This window comes from Pteropus medius, unplaced genomic scaffold, assembly GCF_902729225.1.
Source record: "Pteropus medius unplaced genomic scaffold, Ma_sr-lr_union100, whole genome shotgun sequence".
In the NCBI taxonomy this organism is placed as follows: Eukaryota; Metazoa; Chordata; class Mammalia; order Chiroptera; family Pteropodidae; genus Pteropus; species Pteropus medius.
In genome coordinates, this window is record NW_024342467.1 from 20,302,140 (window position 1) to 20,318,431 (window position 16,292).

The 16,292-nt window shown below is 45.9% G+C and overlaps 1 protein-coding gene across 1 annotated transcript in view; it reads right to left on the minus strand.

Annotated features, from left to right (window-relative positions):
• Positions 1–16,292, minus strand: part of AOAH (acyloxyacyl hydrolase) — a 137,377-nt gene that overhangs the window by 65,620 nt on the left and 55,465 nt on the right. The window contains exons 11-12 of the mRNA XM_039862763.1: positions 16,032–16,126; positions 310–396 (exon numbers count right to left, since the gene is read on the minus strand). Coding sequence (XP_039718697.1) covers positions 310–396; positions 16,032–16,126 — 182 coding nt within the window. The remainder of the gene's footprint in view (positions 1–309; positions 397–16,031; positions 16,127–16,292) is intronic.

The window sequence follows — 16,292 nt, forward strand, 5'->3', positions numbered from 1 at the left end:
AGAGCAAATCATCAAGTAAACATCTCTGTCCCTTGAATCAGAAAAATTTAGTGATGTGTATATTTCCCATCGGAGGTCAACCTAGGCTTGGTAGCAGGAATATTTCCTCCTTGCCAGCACCGATGAAATACAGTCTGCAGTCCATCCCGCTGTATGGCAGGCTTTAGGTCAGCGGTGGGTTTATTGTATGTCACTCATGTTCTAGAAGCAATTCCTAATATTCCCATCTCAGTATCTTGGGAGCAAGCCCCATCTCCTGGTCTGTTTGTACACAGATATATTGAAGTGTTCGAGGGTGTGCGAACATACATACCCGTTCAGAAATCCAGTTGCACCAGAGAGTTGGGGCCAGTTGAGCTCGTTGGTAAGAGCTGTTGGTAAATTGAAGAAGGATTTCTAAAGAAAAAATAAAGTGGGGATTATTAAAAGGCATTTGTTTTCTACAGGCAGTAAGATTATCCATGGCCTAGGCGTTATTCTCTGTCTCACTCTCTCGTGCTCTTTCTTAATCTCTCTCTTCGAGGGACTTCGGCATTTTAAGCACATGCCTCTTAACTTTCCCCATCACCAGAAAATTCATAAAGATCACTATCACTCACAAACTGGCTTCCATTCAGTTTCTGTGAAAGACGCAGAACACGTGACAGCAAATACTCAACCCTCATTTGGAAGGGACGTTTCAGTAGATGGGTGAACTTGCTACTCTTTTAAATATGCTGAGATTTTCTCCCTATTTTAGTTTAGACATTCAGGAAATCAATTGTCTGAAAAGTAATAATACCCAAGTCCCCAGCAAAACTGCTGTCTGAATTCAAAGTTATGCTCTTGTCGACAAGATGGTGCCTCCTGACTTCCTTGGGGTCTCAGATACCTTTGAGAATCTAATTCTGGTTCCTTTCCCCACAAAGACGTACATACACTCAGCATGGCCTGTGATTTCAAAGCGCTCACAGACTTCCTGCAGCTCTTGCTCAAACTCCAGTTCAAGAACTGCTGACTCAGCCTGTTGACAAAATTAGGATTCACCGAACCACATGTCTATGGCTTGTGCAAAATCAGAGAAGAAGAATGTTGCCAGCTGTGTCCTCTTATTATTTCTCTCATAAATGCTCTTTGGGATAAACTTCTCTGGTCTGGTCTAATTTCTAGGAAAAGCTTATCTGGACTGATGTTTTCAGAATAGGGTTGCCGGATTTAACACCCAAATGACCCCGTTACATTTGACTTTCAACAAATGAAATGTGGTGTGTACATATAATGAAATACTATTCAGCCTTAAAAAAAGAAGGAAATTCAGACACATACTACGACATGCATGAAACTTAAGGACAGTATATGAAGTGAAATAAGCCAGTTTCACAAAAGGATAAGTACTGTATGGTTCCACTTACATGAGGTTTTTAGAGTTGTCATGGGAACAGAAAGTAGAAAGGAGACTGCCGAGGCGTGGGGGGTTAGGAGCAAATGGGGAGTTGCTGTTGAATCAGTATATAGTTTCAGTTTTGTAAGATAAAAAAGTTCTAGAGATTGGATGCATAACACTGTGAATATACTTAACACTACTGAACTGTACATTTAAAATCGGTTAACATGGTAAATTTTATCTCGTGTATTTTATCACAGTTATAAAATGAATATGCAAAAATGTAAATTTCAGGTATGGAAGGAACAGTCTTTAGAATAAGTGTGTCCTGCAAAATGTTTGGGGCATACTTACATTTAAAAAATTATTTTTTGTATAACTGAAATTTGAACTTAACTGGGTGTCCTGTATGTCACCTGGGAATCCTGGTCTGGATAAAAACTCTTAAAGGCGATGTTCCCTTTTTGCCTTGGCTGACAGGAAACCTCAGTGCCTGGCTGCAGGAAGCAGTTTATCTCAGGTATATGGTGTCATCTCCGCTATGTGCTCTTGACTACATTGTATCACTACAATGTTTGAATTATTTTAACAAACATGTACTTCTTTGTAATTAGAAAAAAAAACACACACACACAACGAGGATACATTTTCAAGTAGTTAATGAGAGAGAAGTGTGGAGTATTCTTCCTTCACAGTTTCCAGAGTCAAACTCTCTGTAGGAGGCAGGTGAGGACCCCCTGGGAGCGGAAGCAGAAGCCAGCAAGAGTCAGGGCCAAATGCTGCTTGAAAACCTGTATTCGATGCTATGGTTGCTCTGAAGTGATTTGCCCTTAGATAATATCTTTAATTAGTTTTTAATTTTAAAATAACATTAAAGAAATGTTGTTTTCATGTTCATCCAAAGGGGGCAAGGGCTTTCAAGGTCGAGGACCATGGAAGTCCAGTGACTGGGACCGCGTCACCCCTTTGCAGGACGTGCCCACCGCTTTCTGCTCAAAATGCCACCATTACTGTGACTCAGCTACTCTCTGTTTTGGTTTGTATTTCCCCTGCCACTATAAATCGAATGTTTTCTCTGTGGCTTTTTTTTTTTTAAATCTCATTTTTTCCCTTAGGTTTTTCTGCTTATGTGTTTGCTGTAGGATTTGAGAATATTCAATTCTGCTACAAAAGACAAGAAAAACAAACAGAATAGATGAAACTCATAAGATGTGTTAAACCGAGATAATGAATAAGCAGGTGGCTGGTGGGATGCAGGCAGAATTTATGAGCTGTGTTAAGTAAGCCAGCAACCTGTAAAACATATTAAACGTTTACAGAACAATACAGCACTCCCCCACACCTCACCCCTTTTTCTCAGACATGCGCACAGTAATAACCCCAGATCTGGGAAGGCGGGTATGGGACTAGGCTTCCCATTCTGGAAGGGTCCGCTCTCTCTTCCACAGGAGGGAGTTGGGCGAGAACTCTGCTGGCAGAGGGAGGTGTGCCTGACACCCTCTGCAGCCTGGAATACTGATGGAGGGGACGGCGGTGTGCCAGCAAAGTAGGGAGAAGGCTTTGCTCCAGGAACCAGGAGATCTGACTTCTCTATCTGGCTCTGCAAATACTGTAAAACTCCATGGTTCAGATACGACACGTTAGATTGAAGTGGGTTCCATGCTCCGTCCGGCCCCCATTCTCCAACAGGGGTGGGTGATACAATTCCTACCTTCCCAGTGGGAGAAGAGGGCGTGTCGAGGGAGGGGTAGGACAGGTGAGGAAACGGCCAGCACCCCTGTCTAGGGAAGTGGGGTCTCCATGTCCCCAGGATTCTCCCAGCTTAGTCTCTCTGGGTCAACCTGAAGAAAGGGTTTTAAGTAACTGGGAGAATCCTGGACTCCTTACTGCTCTCCAAGAAACCCCAACCAGCCCTGGAATCATCCCCGTCAAGATTTTAGCTGGAGTGGTGCTGAATTAATTATAGCTGGGATGAGGGTGGGTTTGCACCCTGCAGCCGGAGCCCTGGAGGGCCCAAGAAGGTCGGTCAGCTGCATGGGTTTATCCTGGTTATGTGATTACAACATGGAAAGAATGCGAATCTGCATTTTCCTGGTGAAGTACACTAGACTTCATTTATGGTGTTGTGGTAGGGTTTTACTACTCCTAGCTGTGCAAAGTCAGGGAAGAGGAGGCTTCGCCACTGTCTCGGTTTCCGTGTCTCCAGCGGCTGTGAACTGTACCCCACCTCGTCCCACAGGGCTGCCTGGAGGATCAAAGACAGTGATAAGCAGGCCGATGAGTGGAAGCCCTGCACTATGTCAAGCTCCATGGTTAGGGTGAGTCACCCAGTGTCCCTTTCCAAGTGGATCGTCCCAGGTTTAAGAAGAGCGAAGTTTATTGCCAGCGAACAAAAAAGATTTGAGCAGACAAATGGGAACCTCGATATATTTTTACTTCCTTAGTAAATTTGGTGGATAAAAATGAGAAGTAACAGCCATTAATAGCAAAGGTTTTATAGACCCTAGAAAAAAGAGACCGTTTAAGTCATATCGCATTAAACACTAAAAGCCTTACTAACGCAACTTTATACCCAAGACAGTGCAGGCATTTAAGGCAGGAAATATGCAAATTAAGATCTCCCTCGCCGACTCCTGGTTATGCCTCTTGAGCATTTATGTTCTCAGGAAACTCATCTTAAATGTACCTTAAATGTACATGTGTGGGAAGACAATATTTACCGAGAAAAATTTTACAAATTTGTAAGATCATCGGAAACTCAATAAGTATTAAGTCAACTTACTTCATTGCTTTGATTTTTCTTCTATCAATGACAAAGTGTTTTTATGTTATCATTGGCATGTCTATACTATTTTTGTGTAATAATTTTATCTACTATGATTCCATGTGTGTGCGTATTTCCATGCATTGAGAAAGCATTTCTCATTTGTAATGAATACTTATAAGCCTGAGCTTCAACAAGCAACTTATATTTGTTTTTTTTTCTTAAAAGCAACTTCCGTGACAGAAAGAGCGATGGCATCAATCACACCTTGGTCTGTTTCTACCAATTTTCCAATGACAAAGGGGACATTCTTGGTGCCTCTATTACACTGTTTACACTTGAGCCCTCCCCACCCAGCAGTGCTGTGGACGATGCGCAAAGTGTGTTCCCTTTTCTAATACTCTTAACTGGGTTAGATCTAAATGGATTATTTTCGACTAGTACAAAGTCACTCGGAGAAACTTGCTGATAGAAAAAGGTATGAAAAATATCATCAGGTAAGTATTTTTTTTTTCTTTACTTGTTCTCCAGGAACTAAACTCTCAAAGCAGAAAGCTTTTGTTGTTTTACCCAAAGAAGAAAATAGCTCTTAGGTTGACTGGTGATGATGCAGCAAGAATCGTAAAGCCTGGGAATCAGCCTCCAGGTCCTGCTGGTCCACCACTGCTCCATCTGTCCTGCAGGTGGCGCAGGTGAGGCTTTTCCCTCAAGCCCACAGTGCCGCCCGCCACACCTGCGTCCTGCCTGCTGAGGCCACGCCTCAGCTCAAAGTCTCCCCTCCTTCCAACACCTTAGTACTTTTCATTATGGGGATACCCAAGCAGGAAACTTTAAGGGCCTTCCTGGACCCCCCACGCGAACTTTCTTGCTCTGATCCCATTGCTTTAGGCTTTGATACGTGAATAAATCCTATAAATGAATGTATACTCACTTATGATGCTGTAATGTGCTGTTTCCTAGATAACGTTTGCATTTTCAGCCAGAGTGGGCAGAAGGGGACTAATATTGGGTTCCCATGTGCCAGGTACTGAGACAGGAAATGCACACGAGCTGCGCATTTCCCCCAAGAACTCTGTGAGGCGGGGTTTCATCTTTCTTCCTCACTGACAGGTTTCGACCAACTGTCATACATCGGATGCTGAATATTACTTCTTCAAAAGTCCCCAGGCCTCAGAGGAACGGGAAGTTGAATGACCATGCTCGACCTCATAAGAGATTTTGACAAAGCCCCTTATGATGGCACCTCCTGTTGCTGCTTCGGGTTCGTGGAGGGTTTCTGTGTTTTCTGTTGGTGGCGGAATCCCTGCCACTGGTGAACAAAACGCAGGGAGTTTGGATGACTTGCTAAGCTCGCAGAGCTCATAAGTAGTGGGGCTGGGATTTGAACCCAGGTTCTGGTGCGACTAGGAAGGGGGAGGCAGGGAGCCCGCGGACCCCAGCTTTCCACAGCCCACTTGTACCTGGTCCTCGCTTTCCCCGTGAGCTGCTGAATCTCATGGAATCACAACATTGGCTCAGCTGGATTTGCTAGTTGTTGAAAATGAGGCTTTGCATGCCCTGAGGGATGGTCTCTCAGACGTAGCTTTGGGTGAGCAGTTCAGAAATCCGCGGTGACCTGAGAGTTGCAGCCATTTCTTTCCTCCTCTGTTTCTCTTGTATGCAAATCACGCGTGACTTAAGAAGGACGGAGGCTGACTATGTGGGGGATAAATACCGAAACGATGTGTGTTCCTACAGAGACACCCACATATTCCCAGGGCCCGCTCTGGCCTGCCATACGCTGGGGAAAGGCAGCCGCAGAGAACGACAGTCTGGAGGTTAGTCTTCCCGTGGCGCCTGGCAGACGAAGCTCTGAGAGAACGGGAGAGGATAAGTCATGCGGGTCCCGCCTGTGTAACCTCAGGTTTACCTGCATTAGGCAGCCCGGTTCTCACCGCTAGCGCTTTGGTATAGACAGCTTCGAGGCCGTAATTAACTCTCTGAGTTTGATTTATAAACTTTAGAGTGCCATGAGCGGTGGAAAGAGTCTCACACTGAGGTTCCGTAGCCCTATAATTCATCTCTCTCACACACATACACACACACACACACACACACACACACACACACAAAAGAGGAGGGAGGGAGAAGGGGGAGAGAGGCAGACAGACAGACAGACAGACAGACAGACAGACACAGAGAGACAGAGACAGACATTACGTGCCAGTCTGTGACGGGCACGCTGTTAACCGCAGTCTCGGGGGTTGTGAGTTCCTTCTTCATGGAGGTCACAGCCTGGAAGGCACAGACAGTAAACACTTCTCAGCTGGGTAACCCTGGAGACTGTCCTTAGTTCTTCCATGCCTCGGTTTCGTTATCTATAAAATGGACTAATAACCGCGCCTATCTCACTGGACGGTTGAGAGGATTCGCAAAGATAATCCACGCGGGCAGTGTGGAATGCTCAGGAGAAGTCAGCCCTCCGTGGCATTAGCAGAGAAGTTCTGGGTACCATGCCAGTACCCGGGAGAGACACCTATCCCACGTGTGGGGGCTCGGGGAAGGAATCTTGAAATAAATGCTATCCAATCTGAGTCCTGTAAGGTTAGTAAGAGGGAAGCAGGCGAAGAGGGATGGAGAAAAACAGTTTGAGCATTGGCAATGCCGTATGCAAACCTCAAGGCTAAATTCATTACATCAGGCACAGGGAAGACCAATCCCATAAACGAACGAACGAACAAACAAACAAACAAAAGTAAAACACAAAGTGTCCTAGTGATCTATGGCTATAATAAATTACTTCCAAATTTAGCAGCTGAAAACACACTACATACTCACAGACCAGTGACAATAATGGCTCAGCTCTGGGGATGATGCCTGCTCAATGGCCGTGTCAGCGTCAGCTTGAGCGAAAGAAGTAATTTTCAGGGAAGAGGGAGAGCATTTCATCTTTGACCCTGTGCCAGTTCAAAAACTTACGGGGCAGTGAAGAAATAGTTGAAGAATTCTAGCAAAATGTGACCAGTAAACATAAAGAGAACAGAAGGGCAGGTGATCATCTTTCATCATTTTGCCTGAAAATAGCTCTTCTTATTTTGTTCCCTCGTCGGCTCCTCTCAGGTTCTTCCTTTTCCCTTTTCAATTATTGATTGTTTGAGCTCTAACCCCATGATTTATTTATTCAGTGAATGAGTGGAGGGATGCGTTCATCTAACTGTCTCCCACCCAATGACTTCATCGGATTTAATCTCTGCCGTCATTATTTCCGGGCTGATCGGAGAACTGTATCCGAATTCATAAAAGTGAGAAAATAAGTTTAGAACGTCCTGCTCTGACAAAGATAATCACGAGTCAATTTTTTTTTTTTTTTTTTGGAGCAGTGAAACAGATTCTTTCACAATGAGAAAATGCCTCCCACAAGGGCCAGAACCAGGCGACGAGTGTGCACCTCCTAGAGATTGGCTCTTTGATACTGTCATTTGGTTTCGTAAAGGTTGGTCATTTGTAAAGCAGTCGGGCTGCCGTCTGTCCGGGGTAGGGGCGGTTTCTTTTTAGGGGGGAGGTGATATCCAGAATTTGACTCTGGAGAAAGCCTAAAGTCCATATTCAAACTACTGAGGTGAGAACAGGGACACTGTCATGGTGGCATCTGGTGACAGGCCTGTCCTGGGCTGTCACCGGGCTGTCACTCCCCACCACCTCGCTAACGTAAAATGGTCTCGTTTTCTTCTCCCTTCTTTCGCTTTATACCGAGAAGCTATCCCGAAACCTTGCTGCTTCCATCCTTCCAGCTCGCACATGTGACGGCCCTGGGGGACGGCCACCGCCTCTGCCAGGGTCCCTGCCTCCTCGCCGTCCCCCTGCGGGGTGTCTCAGAATCTCGTGGAGAGCTTCTTTCAAATACGGATCCTGTTTGGGCAGGTTTGCGGCGGGCTCTAGAATCCTTATGCTTCGTAAGTGCCCTAAATGGCCAGGTTAGGGGAATGCTGCTCTCCAGGCCACTGTAGCGATTCCGTGTCACCTCCAAGGCACCTCACACTGCCCCGGCTCCTCACAGCCCCCTCACCCACGCCTCTCGTGGCCTGCCGGCCCCTCAGACCTCCAGGCCAGGCCGCAAGCTCTTCCTCTTCCTCCATCACCTTCACCGACCAATGGCCGCTCACCTGCCTGGCCTGAGCTAAAGCTCGGCTGCCTTGCCTGCCCGGGCCCCTCCGTGTGGCCCCTCACCTGCTTCTCATTGCGCCCCGCGCACGCGGAACTAATCGCATCTCACACACTAGCACTAGGGCAGAACTTGCAAACTTTTACTGCAAAGGGCCAGACAGAAAATAGGTTAGGTTTTGCAGGCCTTTTGGTTTCTGTTGTGACTACTTGGTTCTGCCACTGTGCTGTGAAAGCAGCCGCAGACAACGTGTAAAAAAGTGGACATGCTGCGAACCAATAAAACTTTATTAATAAAAACAGGCGGAGGGCTGCATTGGGCTGCATCTGGCCCAGGTCAGTTGGCTGACTTCTGCTCTAGACTTTAAGCTCCATGAGGTTAGAGACTGCTTGTTCCATCTAGAGCCCCAGTTGCCAGTTGTCCCCCTGATCAATTTTTTCAGGCTTTAATAATCAAATGCCCACAGCGTTAGCTGGGCACATAGATGTCTAGCCAGGAGCTGGACTTGCCAGCCTCTACTGCAGCCTGGAGTGGCCACGTGACTAGGTTCTGGATGATGGGCTGTGTGCCACCTCTGTGTCAAGTTCTCCCGAAGGATGTAGGTGCCCTCACTTGGCCCTTTTTCTTTCCTATGGGTGGGAGGTGGCAAGAGCAGGAGCGGCCACCAGGAACCCAGAGGTGGCGGCTGCGTGCTGAGGACGGCGTGAGCGTCCTGCCAGCCTTGGATTGCCTCCCCCTGGACTATTATATGAGAGGAAAACGCATTTCCAACTTGTCGCTGAATTTTAGAATTCTTTGTGACAGCAGCTGAGCCTAGACCCGGCCTGATTCATAACCGGCTTTTTAAGAAGGCTGACCCGCCACCCTCTTTGCCGGCTCTCCCACGTGCTACCAACATGAGACCATGAACTTCGCGCCTCCCTGAGCAACTTTCCTTTGGGATCTTTACCAGTCGGGCCTTGAATTCTTGGCTCGGTGCTGTCGTCCTCGACTGCTGCCTCTGACATCTTTGGACTTCGTGTTTTATAATGTTCCCCTTGATTTTCCCCTCAGGAATTACGGTTTAGCTCAGACCTCTGGCCAAGCTTCAGCCATTGCCTTTGGGAAATAACGCAGAAGCCGGTCTTGAACCTCAGGCACTTGAGAAGGCTGGGTCATCTCCATCCTCAGCCCCAAAGATTGGCATGGAGGGATTAGCTGAATCAACCGCGGAAGGAACGGTGTGTAACAATCAATTCCAACCATCCAAAATTATTATTTTTAAATGCCCAAATTTCCTCTTTCCCCATCCCGACTGATGTGAGATTCTAAGCATGTTCCCTGTGATGAGTCACGCCCGGGAGACCCATCTTTTTGGCTGAGGAACTTGAGGGACAGTGAAGCAAAGTGGCAGATTTCATTAACCACGGGCAAGACATTGTGCCCGGTGTCCGCAGCACACCGGCTCGCACAGGTGCTGGGTGACTCACGCCGCCTCCCGGTGAGGGCAGCTCCTTCACCTAAGGTGCCGAGAAAGCAGGCGAGTGGGCCGAGCCCTCACGGGCGCCTTTCAGAAGTGCGGAGCCTAAAATATTTCCCTCTCGTGGTTTTTCATGACGACGAGTGCTGGTCTGTCTAGTGCTCGCAGGAGGCCGTGAGGGCGCGGATCACTGACGACTTCAGGAGGACGAGCCGGCGAGAGTATCCGACTTTGCTGGCAGCTCAGAAACTCGCACGCTCACCCGAAGCAGGAAGGACAAGGTGCCGACTCATCGGGACTCCAGGCAACGGCCGCGCGGCTTGTGCTCCCCACCGGGGACAGGGGACACAAGAACGTCCTGGCTCTCGTGACCCGGTCGCTGTTGGAGAAACGGGTTCGCCGTGGTGAACACGGCTCTGTTTTTCTGACGGAATAAACGAGGAGCGACTAGGTCCGAGGCTGCTCTTCTCACCGTTTGGCACCCTTATTCTGCCAGCCTGCGAGACGTCTGCGGGGCAGGAAATGTCATTTTGTCCAGTTTTACTAAACAGCAGCCTTTCCTCATCTTAAAAAAATATATGTAATGAGAAGGTACTACTCTCTTAAATACTTTTGCAGTTGACGTGACATTGACGTCACGTTGATTCCCGTATTCTACATGCATCGTGAAAATCGGCCGCTGTGCTCGATGGTCACTTTATGCTCCCTGATAAATTCAGGGACCTGGCAGGAGGACGGGTGTGCGAGACTCAGTAGGGACTTTGATACCTATTGCTCGTGTCTGGAGGCCAATGGAGTCGCCAAACCCGAGCCACAAACTCATCCCACAGACAGGAAAGAGGCGGTAAGGGCTTGAAAGACAAGCTGCTTTGCTTGTGGGCGAATATGCATTTTCTGCAGCCAGATTAAGGATTCATTTTGTCCTTGACACAGCATGAAATTCAATCTGTGCCCACTTACCCTACAGACAACAGTCTGCCAGGGGTCGTGCTAAGATTTTAAAATAGTACAGGCAACAGTCTTCACTAGCAAAATAAACATGTGGGGAATTATGTTTCGGTCACTTCTCCCTCCGCTCACCCTCATCCCCAGCCCATCGCCCGACTCTGGTTCAGTGAAATGCAGCGTTTTTTTCCCATTTTGGAAATAATTTTCGAGCAGATGGGGACAGAGGCAGGAGGGCAACATCTCTTGCTGGTCTCGACGGTCTCTCTACCTCCCTTTTTTTCAACAAAACAACTCAAGAGGTGATTGTTTTTCCTTTGAAATAAAAAGAAAGGCAGCATGAAAGTGTTTTTTCAGATTTGCTCTTTGTTTTTTTCTGAGATCCTCTAAGTTGGGGCCTCTCATGTGACATGGAAGGTCATTTTGAACGTGACTCCTGAGGACATCTAGAAGAGAAGCTCCGGGCGTTTACGCTGGGCGAGGGCAGAACCCGCTTCCTGCCCCAGCCCAGAGAGCTCGGAACCCTTCCGTCTGCAGAACCGCCAGGGTGGTTCTTCACGCCCCTTCTGTTGAACTACAGATATCTTTCCAGATGAACACATCCTAATCTAATTAGCTGCAAACAGGCCTCCCGGGTGCCACACAGCTTAACCAGAGGAGGAGCAGGGAGAAGGGGCCACTGCGGGGACGATCCTGGAGGGAGGCCGTGGCTTCCTTTCCAGTGAGCACGTTGGGGTGTGGGGGAGACACATTTGCAGGAGAGTTTGCTGCTTTACGGGGAGACAAGACAAAGAAATGTTGCCTGGTCTCATGAGGGAGTTGCCTACTTGCGTGTTTGCGTTTACCCGCAAGGTCCGAAGCTCCTTGGGGACCTGGGTTCTTTTCCTCCTCACCACTGTGTCATCGGCCCTATCGCCGGGCTTGGCGCACAGTAGGTCTCGGGTTAGTGTGTGGTGATAAATTGCTTATACTTGCTACAAACGTTAAAAGCCAAACAACCAAACTGTGAGACATCTGAGCTTGGAATACCCCACAGCTGTCTGCCAGGCGCGGCTCTCACACCGAGGCTGACTCCCTGTGCAGACGGAGAGACTCCATAGCTAATAAGTTTTTAAAATTGTAAGTTTTTTTTCTTTTAAAGAGTATGATCCATAGTAGCCGAAAAATGGAACCGTGAATCGGCTTAATATCCAGTCTTGGGTGAATGGTTTAGCAGATAATGGCTTGTATGCTCAAAAGGACACTGTGGAATACTGACGAATATAATAAGTATAAAGACTAAGTAGCAATGTCGATTAGTACTAACTGTAAAAAAGGAGAATCACCAGCTGCACACTTGCTATTCTGTGACAGCAGGGGTGTAATGTGTGTGTGTGTGTGTGTGTGTGTGTGTGGGGGTGGAATGCTGGGAAAGAGCGAAAAAATACTGAGAAAAGATGCAGATGGTAGGGGGTGATTTCTTTTTTACTTCTCAAAATTGGTTCCAATATTGACTTTATACATTCGTTTTTTTTCCTAAGAAGAATATTAAAAGAATATTTCAAAACCAATCTTATACTCCAAAATGTTACCATGATTCTCTCTCTGGGTGGTAGTATCAAGTGGAATTTTAACAATTTGTTAATAATTTTTGTTTTTGCTTATTTTTGTGCATTGCCTAATCAACATTTATGATTAGATGAAAACAAGATAGCAAGTATTCACTCTCTTCCCTCTCTCGTTTCGGGTAGGTGGCCTCCCTCCCCACTGATCCGGAGCATGGCTACGTGACATGTTTTGGCCAGTGCGTTGATGGGGAGCATGATGCAGTGCGTGTATTTGTATGGAGGGCTTTGCCCTCTCGCACGTCTGCCATTACCATGAAAAGAACAAGCTCTGGGTGGATTACCCAACCGAGAAAAATGAGAGACATGGCTCAGATCCCAACCTAACTCTCGGCTTGGAGCCAAGACCAACAGCTCCTTCTAGAACAGCTGACCCCAGACGAGATATGAGTGAGTGATAAGAAATGATGATTGTTTTAAGTCACTAACATTTGGGGTGGTTTGTACAGCATTATTTTGACAACGACTTGGTGATAAAGTTTCATTTTCAGCATCAACTTTCTAAGCAAATTGCTTCTCTTTTATTCTTTTTGTCCCACCTTCCTTTCCTGTCAAATGGTATCGCGCAGAAGTGGCCCGGGCTCGGAGCGAGCGACGGGGCTAATTTTTAGCTTGCGGAGGAATGTTAATCTGAAGAGATGTTTTAAGAACCCTAGAACATCAAATACTTGAAATGCATGACAAAACGGCACTAACGCATACTATCAACAACATGATTAACATATTGATAAGACTCATAAATCTCAATTACCGTAATACTCCATTTGGATTCTGCATCAACCCTACCTACACCATTGCTATTTTCAAAGCCATTTCTCAAAACTATTTACTTACTGCCAAAAGTGACAGCAGATGGGATGGGGTGGGAAATAACCCAAACCCAAGCCAGCGAATACTAATCTGCGGTATTTCAATTAGTTCGTTGTTGCAAATAGCAGATAAAAAATGTTATAATTCAAAGTCCAATCATCACGACTCCAGTATGGGACTGGCCGCTGGGCTTGCGGGCGTGATTTCTTGAAAGTGTCTTCTCAGAGGGTCTTTCTCTTCCCCAGAGACTTAGCACACTGCAGAGTGAGCTGTGGCTCTGGGGAGAGAGTGTGAGAATCTGTCCTCTCCAGGAGAACCCTAAAGTGAGAGGCGCCCCTCGCCTCAGCCTCCAAAGGCCAAGATGCGGGGTAAGAAGGACACGCATGAGGACGTCGCCAGCCTGCTTAGCTGCCACGGCGTGAGTGGTGTCAATCTACTGTTGTCTGGTTTGAATCCAGCCTATGTTTCTAAAGTGTTTTCACAGCCATTCGCTCTCGAAGCACATGGTCTTACTAGAGATTCTTCCTACCCTCTTTTACAGAGTTTCCAGTTAGGTGGCTTGTTCAGGATGACACTGACAAGAAATGATCTGACCCCTGTTAGCTGTGTGACATTAGGCAGTCTACTCACCCTCTGCGAGTACATGTCGTAAAGTGAGCCCATGCTGTAATAACACCTGCCTCAGAGAGCTTTTACAGAGGTTAAATAAAGCAACGCTTTGGATTTTCTTTAGCAGTTTTCCTTAGCTCTTTGCTGAAAACAAAACAAAACGATCCCCAAAATCTACTGTTATGATATTTGGCATACATCATACACATTCACTGTTTAGAAAGAAAGATATCCGGAATCCCCCCATCCAAAGACCCCAGGGTTAACATGCTGATCTGCAACCCTCCAATGATTTTCTTCATTTACACACGCAGACACACTTACGTCACATATTCACAAAGACGGGTCCATACCTATTATTCTGTAACCTGCTTTTGCCCCTAACAAATGATCATAAATACATTTCTTGACAATGTGTCTATAATATGTATCTTAATGGTTGCATTTCATTTTATGGATATAAGATAATTTTACATATCTAATCCTATATTTTTTATTTTAAATTTCTTTTCTCATTTTTGCTTTCATAAATAACTCTTTGATGAACACTCACATACAAAGATTCTTGAGCAAATATGCCTGATCAGTTTTAAAGGTAAATTTCCAGATGTGGAATTACTGGCAAAGCCACAAACACTTTCATGTCACTTTGTACATATTGCCAAACTGCCTTACAGAGAAGTTCTAGCAAACTCTCATTGGTGATGAATAAACAGGCCCATTTTACCATATTCTTGCAAATACTAGCCCTAAAATGATAAATGATTCTTCAATGTCATTTTAATTTATGTTTCTTTGATTACTACTGAAGTAATCAATAATTGATATGCAAGAACTCTTTGTTATTAGAGGATATAAATCTTGTCTTATATGTTATAAATATTGTTGTAGTTTTTCATTTGTCTTTTAATTTTGTGAGTTTTTGACATTGCATAGATTTGAAAATCTTATGTAATCAAATCTAGTAATGATTTTTTTTTTTCTTTTTGGCCTTCACCTTATATTACGCTCAGCGTGAACTAGAATACTTCTTAAAATAATTTCTCAGGAAGACATATGTCTAGTATGTTTTCTGAATCTTTGCCTGAGAATAAGTTTCTGTGGCCCACATGTAAGAACAATACCTTGGCAGTTCGACTATTTTTGACACACAGTCTTTAGAGCTCAAAACTCCGTGGAGGCCATTCCACTATTTTCTGAAATTTAGTGTGGAGAGAGATGTCTGATGCCAAAAGGATTTTTCCTCATCGTCTGTAACCCGGTTGGTTGCTCGTTAGGCAGAATAACTCGAATATATTTCTTTGTGCTCGGAATAAAAAGAAAAAGCAAGACATGGGAGAGGCTTTTTTTTTTTTTTTGGCCTGGCACTCAGTGTGGGTTTTCGATTAAAGACAAACAGCTTTCCTCAACTCAAGAAAATGTCTTTATTATTTATTTGGTTACTGCTTCCTCTCTGCCTGATGTGTTTCCTCTGCTGTATTTTCTATTCACTTTCCAGAACCTATCCTGCGTGCCTCCTCTCTGAGCCAGCCAGCTGGCTGGCTGCTTTGCTCATTCTGTGTTCCTCATTGTCCAACTTGCTGGTCAGTATCGCCACTGCATGTTCATGTAGCGGGGTTGTCGTTTGACCTAACAGTAGTCTTCCTTGATCTTAGAGTGTTCTTTTTTTTTTTTTTACGGGCACCATCGCTTCTCGATTATCGTCAAAATCTAAATTTAGTATTTTACAGCGTCGCTCTTGCCTACAGCAAGCTTTTTTTCAAACGAGCAGTCTTCTTTTGAGATCATAAGCGTTTTTTATAGGTCCAGATGTTTCCCTGCTTGTTCATCGTTAGAGAAGGGACATGTATGTCTGCCCAATTTGGGAACTTGAGAGAGGTTCAGACAGAGCATGTTTAGGTTCATGTCCAATTTCTTTAGTCTGAGAAGAAGGGGTCAAGGGAGAATGGGTCCCTCTCTTCTGTCGTTTAATTTCTCTGGATCAGAGTTTCAGTTTTCTAGGAGAGGGGTGAGGAAACCACACTCAGAGGTGGCTGTAGGATAAGGTTTTGCCCATCAGGCCAAAGCTTCCCTCCCACTCACAGGGGTGCCATCCCCCGACTCTAATGGGTGGGGCGGCTCTCGTGGTGAGCCTGTCGTGGCAATGCTCTCTCATTTCTGCTCACATTGTTGGAAATGAGCTGATCCGAAATGGCTGTGGATGTGCCTTTTATGGCAGATTTTGCTGAGAAGGGAAATTTGCACCTGTTTGGAGTTGGCATCACATTCAGAGACAGCAAAGGGAAACAAACACACAGGCCAGTGCATCCGGGATGATTACTGCCAAAATTACTTACCAAGGCCATCTGCGAAGCTGTGATCCATTCGGGAGAGATGCGGAAATGAGCCCCAGCTGAGTCTCCCAGCAGTATGATCCCCCTGGGCTGTGAACCTGGGTGGCATAATTTATTTGCATTATTTATGCTCTCAAGTAGTTTACAGCCTCCAGATTGGGCAGTTAGGAGAGCAGATACCCTGCTGTGTGTTCCATGCACGGAGCATCGTAACAGTGACGCGCTGCCACTTTTTGTGTGCTCCAGATGGAGGGACATAGCATT